Below are 15481 nucleotides of genomic sequence, written 5' to 3' on the forward strand. Positions count from 1 at the left end.
TACACACATCCTCCCAGTGTTATCTCTCTCTCTCACTCTCTCTCTTTTCTCTCATTGCAGACGGGGACAAGGGTGCTCTCTCTCTCTCTCTCCCTCTCTCTCTCCCTCTCTCTCTCTCTCTCTCCCTCTCTCTCTCTCTCTCCCTCTCTCTCTTCTGACAGCCTTTTGCGAAGCTCCAACAGTGCAGCGCATCTCCTTCTCCACCCCCTACCCAGCGCCACCATCGCTCCCACCATCCCCAACCCCCCCTCCCCCCAGGAGGAATAGACGGATTACTGCTAACTGTGCACACGGCAGCCTGCAGCTGCTCTGACCAGGGCCAGCACAACGTTGGGGAGGAAGCAAAAGGAACACAGAGGAGGAGAGGAGAGGGGGATGACTGTGCCGGGAGTTCTTTAGCCTTTTTCTGTCTCTCATTCTCTGTCACAACCGGGCTAATCAGTGACCGACTAGCCCTTGGCAAAGTCACAGTGAGGGAGGTCTCCACCAAACAGGCGACCGGTCGACGAGCCAACACATATATCAGGAGCCGACAGAACTGGGGATTTTTTTTTTTCATTTATTTCAGTGGGTCACTTCTTCTCTCCTCCTCTGTCGTGTTTCACTGCGCTATGGATCATTGCGATTTATCCACAGTGGAGCCGCATGTTGGAGCCTGCAGCCTGGCAGGGGGGCAGTTAGCAGGGGCAGACGGGATCCAGGTACCTGCCGAGCCTTCATGGCCTTACCTCTGCCTGTGAGTGCTTTTCATGCTGCTTTCAGTCTTTAATACCAGGAGCCATTTTGTACCCTTGGCTAATAGAGGGCCACCTCACTTTTCCAGAGAGGGACAACAAGAAAACATCGATCTGATGTCTTTCCATGGACGGAAATTATAAATGAGCGTGATGCACGACTGTTGCTTTTAACATTTGGAAAGAGGCAAAAAGGACCACTTCTAAACTAATGAGGTACGTCACTGATACTGTTATTCAGCCCCTTTCTTACATTGCTGAACTGCTTTTCCTCTGCTACTTCTCTTGTATTAATCTCTGTCACTCTGTCTCCCTCTCTGTTTCCCCCCCTTCTCTCTCTCTCTCTCACACACACACACGCATCAATTTTGATGTAGCATCTCCCTGCACTGTCGATGGAACTTGGGAGCCTTGAGCTGCTCCAGCCAGGCTAGGGTGGTCTGTCCAGTGGTGTGTGCCGTCTCCCCCCGCCATGCAGAATAATGAGCCCTCCACACCATGAGTCCTCTGGGCCAGGTTAGTGTGCAGCCTACCTGGAACGCAGCCCTGCTTGCCGTGCTCTCCCTCATGGTGCCTGCTCTCAGTATGTGCCAGTCCACAGGCCCTGCGTTGGGTTCGGCTAACCCACAGAACTGCCCAGGTGTGTGCTCCTGCACTAACCAGCTCAGCAAGGTGGTGTGTACCCGCCGAGGCCTTGTTAGGGTTCCCCCGAACATCCCCGCCAACACCAGGTACCTGAACCTGATGGAGAACAGCATAGAGACCATACAGGCAGATACCTTCAGGCACCTGCATCACCTGGAGGTACTGCAGTTGGGCAGAAATGCTATCAGACAGATCGAAGTGGGGGCCTTCAGTGGCCTGACCAGCCTCAATACCCTCGAGCTTTTCGACAACAGACTGACAGTCATACCCAGTGGAGCTTTTGAGTACCTGTCAAAGTTGAGAGAGCTGTGGCTTAGAAACAATCCCATTGAGAGCATCCCCTCCTACGCCTTCAACCGTGTCCCCTCCCTCATGAGACTTGACTTGGGAGAACTGAGGAAATTGGAGTACATATCTGATGGGGCATTTGAGGGACTTCAAAACCTCAAGTATCTCAATTTGGGGATGTGCAACCTTAGGGAGTTCCCTAATCTTTCACCACTGGTGGGACTGGAGGAGTTAGAAATATCAGAGAATGTTTTCCCCGAACTTAAACCTGGGGCCTTCCGTGGGCTTAAAAGTCTACGTAAGCTGTGGATTATGAACTCCGCCATCACAATCATTGAGAGGAATGCATTTGATGACATCACAGCCTTGGTGGAGCTGAACTTGGCCCATAATAACCTGTCGTCCCTCCCCCATAACCTCTTCACCCCTCTCCAGTACCTGGTGGAGCTACACCTGCACCACAACCCATGGCGATGCGACTGCGATGTTGTGTGGCTCTCCTGGTGGCTCAGAGAATACATTCCAACTAATTCCACCTGCTGTGGACGCTGCCACACCCCGGTACACATGAGGGGGCGATACCTGGTGGAAGTCGATCAGGCCACCTTTCAGTGCTCGGCACCATTCATACTCGATGCTCCCAGGGATCTGAACATCTCGGCAGCGAGGGTGGCTGAACTGAAGTGTCGTACGGCTGCCATGAGCTCAGTCCGATGGCTTCTCCCTAATGGGACTGTACTGACCCATGGCTCAGCTCATCCACGGATATCTGTCCTCAATGACGGGACACTCAACTTCTCCAACGTTCTGCCGTCAGACACAGGGGTCTACACCTGCATGGTGAGCAACATGGCAGGGAATTCGAATGCCTCGGCCTACCTTAACGTCAGCAATGCAGAACTCAACACGTCTAATCTGTCCTATTTTACCACGGTAACAGTGGAAGTTTTGGAGCCAACAGTGGAGGAGACCCCCAAACCAAAACCTACTATCCCTGCTTCGCCCTCTGTCTTTCAGCCTGTCTTCATCTCCACCCCCACTGTGCTGTTCCAAAACACTCAGACTCCAAGGCAGGTGTCAATCCCCACTGCCAGAGTCCCTAGTGGGCCAGCCGCTAGCCTGGATGAGGTGATGAAAACCACCAAAATCATCATTGGCTGTTTTGTAGCTGTTACCTTGCTGGCAGCGGCCATGTTAATAGCATTCTATAAGCTGCGTAAGCGGCATCAACAGAGGAGCACGGTGGCAGCAGCCAGGACCATAGAAATCATACAGATGGAGGAAGAAGTTCCTCCTGTTCCACCACCCACCTCTGGATCTAGTGGCTCTGACGACACAGGGTTGGTACTGCCTACATTAGTGGAACACAACAGCAACACCTTTAAGCCTGGGTACGTGTCCTCCTCCTCTTCATCCCGCCAAGGGGGCTACGGCGCCCACTGGACCCAGAACAACTCTCTTCATCGCTCAGTCAGACAGCATCACAGCCACATCAGCACCATTGCTGATCCCTACGTCATTAAGACTACTCACGGCAAGGAGAAGGTTCAAGAGACCCAAATCTGAGTATTGCTCCCTCTGGATCTATCTCTGACTCTACCCCAACCTCTCCTCTCCACCTGTCTGTTCACCAGTCCATGCAATAGAATGCACAAAGAACAAAACGGTAACTTTCTTTTGTACAGAAGTGCAAAGCAGAGACAGTTTTTTGTTTCTTGTACATGCCTATACATAAGTATATAAATGATGAAAAAAAAAAAAAATACAAATATATATAAATGAAATTACTGTCAGGCAGAGGTGAGACATGCAGATTATATCAGAAGAGAACGTAAATTGAAACTATTTTCTAATAACTGGTGACTTCTATTTAAAAAAAAAGAGATAAAGATACTGAATTACTTTTGTGATTGACCTTAGAAGGTGGTACTGTCTACGTTAGGAAAAGAGGCATTTAGTTTGTTTTTTGACCATATTTAGGATGCAGTAAAAAAAACTCTTTATACACGCACCAGTTTCTAAATACAGCCCCAAATGTAAGCTCCAGTTTTTACTGTGCCAAATATTATATGCAATAAATATGGTATCTCCAGACATAGGAACACAAAAAGACACACGAGCAAAATCTAGATAGATAGAAACATTTGTCGAAGGATAGCAGCGTAATGGCACAGATAGAATGTGCTGTTCAGTAGCTATCAGCCAAATGCTTTTGGACTGCAGTGAATTTCTGCAGCTAAGGTTTAACCCTCTGTTCGCTGGAGCTGAGCTGCGTTTATTTGACAGTGCCAGTGCTTCTTAGTTGTAGCGTATCTAAACATGTTTATTTAGTGTGCACATGATCCCCCACTGGTGAAACTGGCAAAGAGCAGGCTAATAACAGTTGTTGCAAATACTATGTTCCGTTATTGGTTGCATTTTGTGTTCTTTCTTTTCCGTTCGGTTTTGACATGCTTCTTAATGGCTTGTGTAGTGTTTAGGGCTAATTTAATAATGCATTACAGCGGTTGCCTGACTTGTCTCTGCAAGGGCTCATTCCGATGCAAATTTTTTCAAAGGAACGGACATGTGGTGCAGTGATACGGGGCTTTGCTGACCGTTCTGCTTTTGGAGAAGTAGAAGAAGAAGAAGAAGAAGAAGAAGATGAAAAAAAAACAGAGGATTGAAGTGAAACAAATGAATGTCTGATACTGGGGCTTTTCCATGGACTAAATTGAAACATGACTTTCTTTTTGTTTTCCTTTTAACAGTTTATTTTTAGCAACACTATTTTTATGGAGAGACAAAGGAGGCTATGAAAAATAAAAACCTTTGGTTTGTATTTCTCTAATCAGAAACACTTTCATCTGATGTTTTTTTCTTCGCTCTGAATATATATTTCCACTTGTGTGTAAGTTGTTTAATCGTGAAGGCTGGAGGCAGTATTGTAAATCGTATCCTACCCCAAACCCCCCCATCTTACGGTCCTATGCATTTACTTAGTGTCTGCATGAATGGGTCTTTAAGTAACTGGTGTACAATGCTGCATTATACCCCACAGTGGGGCTCTATGCAGGTCAGATAGGCTGTTGGTCTTTGATGCCTCAGCTTAGTTCTTAACATTGATTTCTCAGTGACTGTGAAGGGGAAAAAATACATGTGTCCCACAGTTCTACAGTTTGTGGGTTTCTTTCCTTTCATGCTCACTTGCGGATTTTAGTTCCTATCAGAATCTGACATTTATCAAGTGATATATATACTTCCAGAATACACTCCAGAAATACATCATGTAACAATGGGAAACTCATTCTTATGATCTATTTTTTGCAGATGATGTATGTGTGCATTTTTGAACAATCTGAATTATCTTGACATCATGCAGCTAAAAGGCCACCTACCATAAATAAGTGTGCCGAGTCTCCCTGGTGACTGAAGCTCCTTACATCTGACCTTATACCGTTGCCCTTCATACAACCACTACTCTTCCTTCTCTTGTACTGATTTAGACATGCTATTCAACCCAGCAGTGCACTGGTCATTCAAAAGGTTCAAGTCGCAATCCAAAGTGCTTCAGCTGTGGCTACTTGGGGATAAAGAGGACATTACAGTATGACCCTCGTGATAATTATGGAGCATGGTGAGTTGACAGGAACACCAAGGCTTCATTTAAAAACCTCCGGGCTGAACTTACTGTACTATCGAGAGCCAGTTAATAATGTGCTGCGAGGCACCGACTTACATTTAATATATGTATATGTGCATATTTATCTAGACATTCATAATTAGATGACTGCATTACACTACGTAATCTGGCGCAGTAAAAGGAAACAGTGACAGAAATTATGTAGCAGTCTGGAATGCAGGTTGAGTGGGTGGAGTTTGTTTTAATTCTTGAAACATATTCATTGTTTAACATTTAAAGATGATTTATTGTAAATATAAACAAATTAAGGCATATAACATTTTGTTTTCAGGCATAAAGGAAATATGGTATTTCCATTTTGGTGGTTTCCTCAGCTCTGAATGAGTGGATGGAGATGTGTTCGTGTTCTCTGCCAGCACACCTGGCATTGTGTGAGTACAGGTGGGCCTCAACAAGCAGATGGAACTCCTATGACAATGTCAAGTGTTACTTCATATTTTTTCCAAATGCGAGAGCAACACGCTGCTGAATATTCAATCAGCGGCGGAATGTATCAGCACCTCTTCGCTTTGACAAAAGAGAGTGTTTTCGGTTTGTTGCGGCATGTGTGTGTTGCAAAAGAGCAGACTCTTATTATTTCCCCGGCACAGCATGGCTCTGGCTGTGCTAGCGCCTTCACGAGAGGCTATCGGCTGTTTGCAAAGCCTTTAATGTGCCTTATAACCAGTCACTTACAAGAATACTGACAACTAGTGTCCTTTCTTCCTCCTCCTCCTCCTCCTCCTCGTCCTCCTCCTCGTCCTCCTCCTCCTCCTCTTCAGTCTTAAAATCCAAAGGGAGTCAGATCTGGATGTAACATAATGCTGTTAAATATTCAGTTGATTCAGGTTTACTGCGCCAGTGTCAAGGGTGAAGCGGCTGAGGGCTGCAGTGGAATGGCCATTGTGTTAACTGCTGAAAACAAGGGCCCAGACAATAGCGCTTCCCTGACAACATCACGAAGGTTAATATGAATCTGTTCTCTGGGGTGGCTGCCGTCTTATCTCCAGCAGCTGACTCAGTCATACGCTTAGAATTTGGCTGTATGTTGCCTTGTTGCAAATGAGCTGTGAAGATGTCTTGTCATAACTGCTGCGTCTCCCTTCCTCTGTCCCCTCCCTTTTATTACTCAAGCTAATTGACTTCAAATCATAGACTGAAAACCCCTCAATATAGCACGACTGGGTTGCGTCTCTCCCCCGTTTTTTGTCTTTTATTCTCTTTCTCATGTTATCTGTTTGGCACAGCAACTGTCACATATTTGCTTAGCCTTTCGGAGCGTGCTCACTAATGTGCACCTGTTTTTCCCCCTCCTATTGATTTTCAGCCAACGGGTTACCGATAAAGCTTCAGCCAAAGACGTGATGCATCTTTTTAAAGTAAGCAGTATGTCAGAGGCTCATGCTGCTATCCATAGTGGACGGGGGAAGCAGACAGGTGAAAAGAATGGCTTAGCTGCCACTATATAGCGGGTCTCACCGGCGTGATAGGATCTGCAGCGAGACAACAGGAAAAGGGGCTGGGATAAGGCTCCACGGCCAGCGTTCTGTGAGGTTAAGGGTTTGTTGGGAACAAGTCCTTGAGCTTCAAGATCCATATCTGTTAATGAAGTTCCCAGCAGTAAGAGGTGTTGGTCAGGAGGCGGGCCACAGTAATTCTGTCACTGTTTCTTCACTGACTGATGCCTATTTGTTCCCACAATGGAATTGTAAAAAAAAAAAATGTATCCGTGGTCCTCTTAGAAGAGAGAAATGGCTTATAGATTATATTCTCATCCCTCTCTCAATGCTTGATTAGTCGACCTACAATTGGGTGCACCCTTTTACAATAGCATTATGCTGACCTGAGCCTGTCCTCACATTCATATGTCTTGTCATTTAAACGTTTCCTAGCTTCTACAGCACATTATAAATGCTAATTTTTATAACAAGAAATAGGAGGACTCTTTCTTTTCTTTGTCATCGTACAAAATGGCACAGGGATTTCAGCCATGCATAAAAGTGAAATAAAACAAAATAAACCTAAAGTTATTTTATAAGAACAATGGGATTGGGACAGACTTAGAAGGTCAATTTTAAATACATTAATAAGCTTAAAATCAAAGTAATGTATCTACTGAATGTTTTTTATTTAGACTGGTACTCGGTTTTGGGTCAAGGTAAACTAAGACACCAAATATAAACAGGAGAGAAGAGCTGATTGTTATTCTCGCACATAAATCTACATCAACAAAAGCATGTAAACACAAACACGCTCTACAAATAGATAATATAATTTACAAAGAACCTGGATGCATATTAAATTAGAGCACAAACAAAGACATTGTCATCGAAATTACAACTCAAAACAGGAAAGAAAAAAACTGATGAATGTGCTGTGAATCACAGCCCAGATGCATGATGGGACTTTGCTTCTTTCTAATCCTTGACATGGCTGTGTGCAGGTGAATGACCTCCTTTCCAAAAAAAAAAAAAAATGATGCTGTCAGAATATTATTCCTTTGAGAGCATGAACCAATTATAGCGAGTGCCTCGTTACTGTCAGACGCTGGAGAAGTTAGGACTGGCCTCGCGTCACTGTAATAGGGAACTATGTTCATGCCGAACCAAATGAAACACCATTGGAAACACTTTCTCATATGGCGGTATAGTACAATATGACACTGCAATTAGCGCCGCCTTGAAGCAGACACACAGACTTACAAACGAGTGCACGAGTACGTCATTGTGATGTTGGTCAGTGTGCTCTTTTTTTGGACCACCAGCTCTGGATAAGGGGTGGCAGCTTGAGCTTGTTCCTGAAGATCTCTTTCTCTGGATGCCAGCCAGTCTTTCTCTCTCTACCTTACATGCTGTATGTGTGTGTGGGTGTGAGAAAGAGAGTTTCCACCATAGACGTGACAGCCGCTGTTCAGAATTGACGCAGGAACACACACTGAGAAAACAACAACAAAACTGAAGAAATGTTTTGAAAAGAACCATGAACGCACAACGAAGGAGAGACTGTGTAGCAGTAAAACCAGCTTTCATTAAACATACGTTGTCATTTATACTGATGATCATATCTCTATGCAGGGGGTTCCCACAAGAACAGAAACACCTTTGCAATCGGCTGCCAAAGCTGTAATAAATTATGCGTTGTGACGTTTAAACAACCCTGAAAACCAATTTTCTTAATCATCCTCTTCATAAAAGTGATGTAGTCCTACATAAACACACCAGGTACCTGACAAAGTTAGAATCCTTCTGGTTGGTTTATTGGGGAGACGTCTGTTTTGTTGTATCCGAAATCCCTCCTTCATTCACCCAGTCTCTTCTCCGTGTATAATAGGCACTAACTTACTCATCATCAACATTTTGCATCATCGCTAACAGATGTAGAGGCACACAGTGTCATTTTTGCACCCATAAAATGCAGCACGTTGCATTGTGGGATTGCTTATAGAAACTGGCATACACATCATGGACTTTTTTTGTTGCATCGTAGAATTGTTGACACTCAGAATTCGGACAAAAATAGTTTTTTAATGTGCTTTTCTAACGGGTGTGCTTTTTGAAAAATGCAATGTGGTGCATTTTCATGGGCCAATCACAATTTCTAAACGTCTTTATTTTATTGTTGAGGTTTTCAAACCGCATCAAAGCACATCCACTTATGAGACAGATTTGCTAACTCTTATTAAGGATTTTGTTTTCGTCTTTCTTTTGCTTGGTTTGTGTTTCGTCACAAATATTAAATGCAAGCAAGACATAGGTTGCAAACACCACAATCACAACACTATCAGTCAGGCACCTGACAACAGTCTCCCTTTCTCAGTGAGCAAGATGGGTGACTCACCACCAACTAATCCAGGCACATTTGGGGAGTGTGTGTGTGTGTGTGTGTGTGTGTGTGGCAGAGAGAGAGAGAGAGAGAATTCATTGACATTTTAAACAGTGCATCCAGACTTTGTGAGCTGCATCAAGCCAACGAGCCATTAAACGGTTTTCAAGTCAAACTCATAGTTCGGAGGTTCATCAACAGACTCACTGTCACATTTATTTTGGCAGTTGCAAAGATTCAGTTGTTTTTTCTCTCCCTTTAAACTTGACTTCCGTCCCTTTTCTCTTTCATTCCATTGACCCTGCCAATAACATCCAAGGCCTCACAGTTGCTATGGTTCCCCAGGATTGCAGTGCAATGGTGATTGGCTGTTGGGGAAATTGTGATAGACGCAGAGCTGTGTGAATAGGGAGCTAACTGTGACCCTGACAGAATGTACTGTATTCATATTTACTTTGAGGACCTTGGTTAGACAGCCACTCCAAATGAAGCTCAATGGGCCTATTCACTGCACTGGTATGTGTTGAATTCATGCTGTGGAAGGTAGACCAGAGTGAAAATGGAAAAAGTCATCATTTATACTGTTTCACTTGCACTCAAAGTGGAGCTGTGGCGACGGCGCCTTGTTATGAGTAGGGTTGGGCATCGAGATCCGGTTCCAAATAGGAACCGGTTCCTAACCTCCGGTTCCGGAACCGTTAAGAAGCTGTTGGAATTGCGATCCTTTTTTTCGGTTCTTAAACGTCCGCACTAGTTTGTTTGTTTTACTCCGCTCGCACTAGTTTGTTTGTATTACTCCGCCCGGCGTGCTGAGACTCCGCGATAGAACGAAGAACGTAAAAACGTAAACAATGGAGGGGGAGAGATACGCATTTTACAGCTGGAAATACAAGCATTATTTCGACTTCATCTCAGCAAAAGATGGCAACATAAAGGTTCGTTGTACACTCTGTGTTAACAACAAAGTGTTGTCTACTTTCAAGAATACAACGTCAAACTTGAAAAAACATTTAGAGTCACAGCATGGCACAACCACATTAAACGAGCAGGTCCAGGCCGGTGACGGTGAAAAGGCGCAGCGTGTGAATAAACAAGACGAGTTCTCGATTTCACGGAGCTCCTGCTAACTCAGTCTGTGCTGAGATGCGAGCGGAGTCTCTCTTGAGAGTTTAGTGGAGAAATGTCTCGATGCTTGCTGGCCCCGCCCCCTCCCTTCGTCATCACGCCGCTCATACTTGAGGACTGTGCTCATTTGTTTCATAAAACCAATCCTTGCTGCTCGGGGCGTTCACACCGAACGCGATAGACGCGAATTGAGCGTCTGGCGCGATGAGACGCGGCGCGAATGGCGCGAATGGAGCGTCTGACGCGATGGCGCGAATGGCGCGAATGGCGCGAATGGCGCGTCTGACGCGATGGCGCGTCTGAAGCGACGCAAATAAAGTTGAAAATATTGAACTTTTCAGGCGGCATCGCGCCGCGACATCCAATCAGCGATGAGTTCAAGCCGACAGACAGATGAGCTGACAGACAGATGAGCTGTTTTTAGCTGTTTTCAGTCATTTGCTTCGTCGTCTCTTGATCACTGATAAGTACAATACATGTCAAAGATATGTTTGAGCTCATTCCCAAACAACCCGACTCGGGAAGACCGGACCCCGCCGGCTCCCCGCCGGCCCCGCCGGCGCTGCCCTCGTTTCCCCCGCTAGAGCAGCACCGGTTCAAAAATGAGCGTCATGCGCGAATGACGCGAATGACGCGAATGAAGCGAATGACGCGAATGACGTGAATGAAGCGAATAGTCCAAAATGATCAAGCGGCGCGATACACGCGTCTCACGCGATTGTATTCGCGTCTATCGCGTCCGGTGTGAACGCCGCATGCTGGTTCAATATTCATAAAATGTTCATTCATGATGTTACTGCCATTACAATATGCAAACAATTATTTAAGTTAAGTGAAGTCAAGAAAGTCTTTATTTTTTTTATCTAAAAACATGTATTTTCTATCAGGACATAGTTTTCAAGTGCAACTTAAAATGGATACATTGTTGATGTTACTGTTAAAAAAGCACATCAATAAAGTGAGTATTGGCAAAATCGGTAGTCTGATGCAGCTGTTGAATGTAACTTATAAAGTAACTTGTAATCTAACTTACTTTTTAAATCAAGTAGTCAGTAACTTAACTAAGTTACTTTTTAAAGGAGTAGTCAGTAGTCAGATTACTTTTTCAAAGTAACTGTGGCAACACTGGACCTGTTGACCTGCACCTCAAAGAATCGGAATCGAGAATCGTTTAGAACAGGAATCGAAACAGAGGATCGGAATCGGGATCGGAATCGGTAAAATCCAAACGATGCCCAACCCTAGTTATGAGAGAGTTCATTTGAGGAAGTATTTCAAGTTAAACAGGTTTCGCATTTTAATAAAGTCATGCTGCTTTTCCGAAAGGGAAAATGCACCATAATCAACTAGAGTATGGCATTAATATAGCACCCATTTCATGTCTGTGGTCGGTGTACCTCTATAGTGGTAACGTGTCATTTTGGCAGTTCAGTGGTAAAGCACAGATGACACAAAAGAACAGCTGCAAGAAAAAATATATTACATTTTTACATGAGGATGAGATAGTAGGCTAAAAACGATGAAGACAATGGTAATCCGACAACATAATTCGATTGTAGAATGTTTTCAAGTTTATGGAACTTTAATGTATATATATATATATACATTAAAGTGGTTTATATGACAAATACAGTTTAAAACACACTAAATAAAGTTTAAAAGGTTAAGAAGAGGCATTCAAAGAAAACACATTTTACATTAAAATGCTGACTGAAAATGAATTAGCGAAGCAAAGAAGGTAGGTAACTTTAATAGCACAGTAACTGTCTTGCACTCTGCTCTTGTCATTTCTGTTTTCATGCTATCCTCATGTTTGTGTTTCCTCTGGGTGCATCCGTTTTCTTTCACAGTCCAAACACAAGCTGACTAGTGATCAACAGACTATTGTAGGTGTGAATATGAGCGATAATGAGTGTTTGCGTGAGTGTCTTAACCCTTCAGCTGCCACCCTCTTCAAGGTGCTTCAATGGCGTTAACTAATGAATGCTGGGAAAAGCTTGGGCACCCTTAACTTGCACCACGAATAGGAATTCAGGATGGATTTTTCTTTACTCGTGACGGCATTCACATTGGTTAGCCCTCATCCTCTACAAAAACATACTATCGATAGAAACAGATTGGTTGATCAACAGAAATAGGTGCTAATTGTCATCTCTTTTCATTAGCACTTTTTTCTTTTTCAGGATTTTCTTTTTTTTTCTGATTGCTTATTTGAAACTAGAAAATTGTTTTGCAAAACTCTTCACAATAACCACAAAACCATCCACCGAACCAGAAAAAAACATTACACATGTCTTGCAAAAGCAAACAATTCTTGCAAAACTCTTCAAACTCTATTAGAAAATTGTAAGATTTTTTTGTCAATACTGTGCACACAAACAAAAAAAAAAACACTTGTGGCTTTTGCTTTTTCTGAAGGGCATGGCAGTTTGCAATAAAGTTTGTAGTAGACACACATACACACAGGTATCCAAAGGTGGTAAAACATTTATGTGTATTCGGAACAAAACACACGATCAAAACAAATAAGCCAAAACATTTTCTCAAAATGATCTCAGCACAGTGGGAGAAAACAAAAACATCTGTGCTCGAAAAAAAATCTTGCCTTCTGGGATCTTCATCCACATCACGATGTTCTCGCCTAGCATGACCTCCTCCTTATCCTTGTCCTCCTCGAGATCTCTCCCCTCTTACTCTCTGTCCATCATTGATGTCCAAACCAAATGTTTACGGTTTATAGTGCTCAAGCTCTGGCTTTTAACTGAACACATTAACTAAAAGTGTTTTCACTTGTGTCAATGAAAGGCAATTGGCAAAACAGTGTAGCAATATTGAGGCTATTGTTTTGATAGAAGTGTTTTATTAAATTGCAAAGCAGTGTAATGCAGAGGATGTGCAATCAATATGGCACATTTGGTAAATGCATTGGCTGCAAGTGTTAATGGCCTCAGAGAGATGTGCTTCATGAATCAAACTAATATACCATGAGGCACTAAGAAGATAGGTATTAATATATAAGTACAAACCCCTTACTACATGGGTTTGCTCTACTACAGACCTACTGTAAGTGATTAGTTGCAAACAAAAGAAGAGACCCAGTGGCACAAATATGATCCTGTTATCATTCCAACCAACAGTAAAGCTAATTTCTAAGGAAATGAAAGCTTCTACATAGGAAATACCAACACCCATTACTTCTCAAATAAAAGCCAATAGTCAAATAATGTCTGCTGATACATATATGGCTTTTATGGATAATTTAGCACAACTTACATTTCCATATCATTCATTCATTCGATTGTGCTTTGCCTTTTGTCTTCTGTGTATAAGTTGCTGTTAATAAAAACAAAAAACTCCCTGCAGACATTTCACATTAAATGTCTCCCAGATAAGGGATGATAACCCCTGAACCTCTAAAAGGATTTTCATGTTAAACAGATATGGGAAGTGATGAGTTAGCAACAACAAATTAGCACAATGAGAGCAGGTGCAAGTGCATACAGGCTTCTTAGTAAAAATATGATGACATATTCTTAAAATGGGTGAAACCTGATGCTTTCTTTGTGGGTAGTAGATCGCATTGCTTCTGTAATGCTAACTCTGTTTTCCAACATCGTGACGCTTCAATGCAAGAAGCACAAAATCATATCTTTTATACTTTAAAACTGAGTGTGCTGACATCTTTTGGTCATACTCCAAGATGGGTTTTCTTTCTATGTTTATTAGAAAATGGGAGGAAAAAAATATCTGTGGAAAAAGTAGTATATTGAGTATTTAGAGTTGGGCTCCATGAGTACAGTGCACAAACATGATATAAGGGTGTCGAGTGAAAGTAAAATTATTGAAATAATAAAATATTAAACTATAGGCTATATGTATCTGACTGTGGTACATGAGCAAGCTCAGTTTGGATTGAGGTGCTTATCCAGGTTTCTTGTACTTAACGGCCTCAGCTGCCACTTTTGTCCAGCCTGCAAATGTTAGCAGGTCACTTTCCCCACTTGAATGTTTGTTTGGTGACTCAGTCAACAAGCCGCGGTGCAGCAACAAGCTGCCACTATCTGTTATTGAATAGGACTTTCTGCTCTCCCTGTGATGGCTGCTATTACTGCTTAAGGCAAAGACATGATATCCAGCTTGGATACAAGTTCTCCATCGACAACACATTAATTCAAAGAAAGCAGACTCTATCATGAAACCAAGAAAAATTGCAGTTTTTTTTCTCAAAAGAGAACAGAACACATCATTTACAGAGCAGACGTCAAAATTGCTTTTTGTCTACAGCACACAGGACAAAAAGCAATTTTGAAGCTCTTACCTCTGCCTCTTTACTTCAGGAGCAGTGCTGGTGTCTGTGAAAACATGCTTGAAGATAAATTGTTTGACCTGCATTGCTTCAAATTGTAAAAACATACGAGAGCCATTTAAGAGGAAAATAACAAAATCTGGGACTTGTTAAGGTTGTGTTTTGTTACTTCTCCATTTTTGAGTGCCGCTGCAGGGAATTGTACGACTCTGACCTTCGGGAAAGTATTTCAATAGACTAGCTAGCTGATTACTCAGCCATCATGCAACAGATAATATCTATTGTTACTCTGACAGCTGTTGGATTTGATGTGCTGCCTTCACAAAAGATCATGTGTGAACAGTGTGTGAGCAGCCCGCTGCTCATCATATGATGCAATGTGCTACGCCTGAGTATAGGGCGACTATTCAGTGTCTTCTATGTGTCATCTCTTTTCAATCACAGCAACATATTCTTCACTTAAAAGCCCACAGACCTGACAGGAGGTACGACAATAGAACAAGCGCCTGTCAGCATAGCGAGGCACTGTTTTTGTGTACGTTCGCATGTGTCGGCTTGTGTACATTCTCCCGGTGAGCCAATAAAGATGCCCAATGACACTGTCTGTCAGGGGATGAAAGCATAACAAATGGCAATTATGCACACTGTGTAACTGACTGCACATAGGAGCTCAATTGGTGCGCGGCATAGGAAAATTGTGAATGAGAGGTCAGAGGTCTTTTCAAGTTGTATGCGGGAAAATAATGCGTTTTTAGGAGAGGTATTTATCTCAATACACAGAAGATTACCCTCCAAATCACTCTCACAAATTCAAAACTATCGCCTTGGAAATAAACTGCTGGTAAACATGGGGGGGCATGAATGTGTTTTTATTACAACGCTAATTCTCTTGTGTTTGAA

At 43.1% G+C, this 15481-nt stretch overlaps 1 protein-coding gene across 1 annotated transcript; it reads left to right on the plus strand.

Annotated features, from left to right (window-relative positions):
• The first annotated feature begins 218 nt into the window (after nt 1-218).
• Nucleotides 219-4282, plus strand: lrrc4.2 (leucine rich repeat containing 4.2). The gene is made up of 2 exons (XM_084017767.1): nt 219-950; nt 1112-4282. The coding sequence occupies exon 2, from the start codon at nt 1233-1235 to the stop codon at nt 3231-3233; it is 2001 nt and encodes a 666-aa protein (XP_083873893.1). The 5' UTR covers nt 219-950; nt 1112-1232; the 3' UTR covers nt 3234-4282.
• Nucleotides 4283-15481: the final 11199 nt, after the last annotated feature.

Source organism: Eutrigla gurnardus (genome assembly GCF_963514095.1).
Source record: "Eutrigla gurnardus genome assembly, chromosome: 9".
Classification (NCBI taxonomy): domain Eukaryota; kingdom Metazoa; phylum Chordata; class Actinopteri; order Perciformes; family Triglidae; genus Eutrigla; species Eutrigla gurnardus.

What these genes read in the sequence shown, in the direction of transcription:
- lrrc4.2 (XM_084017767.1), top strand. Translation starts at nt 1,233, where the DNA reads ATGAGTCCTCTGGGCCAGGTTAGTGTGCAGCCTACCTGGAACGCAGCC.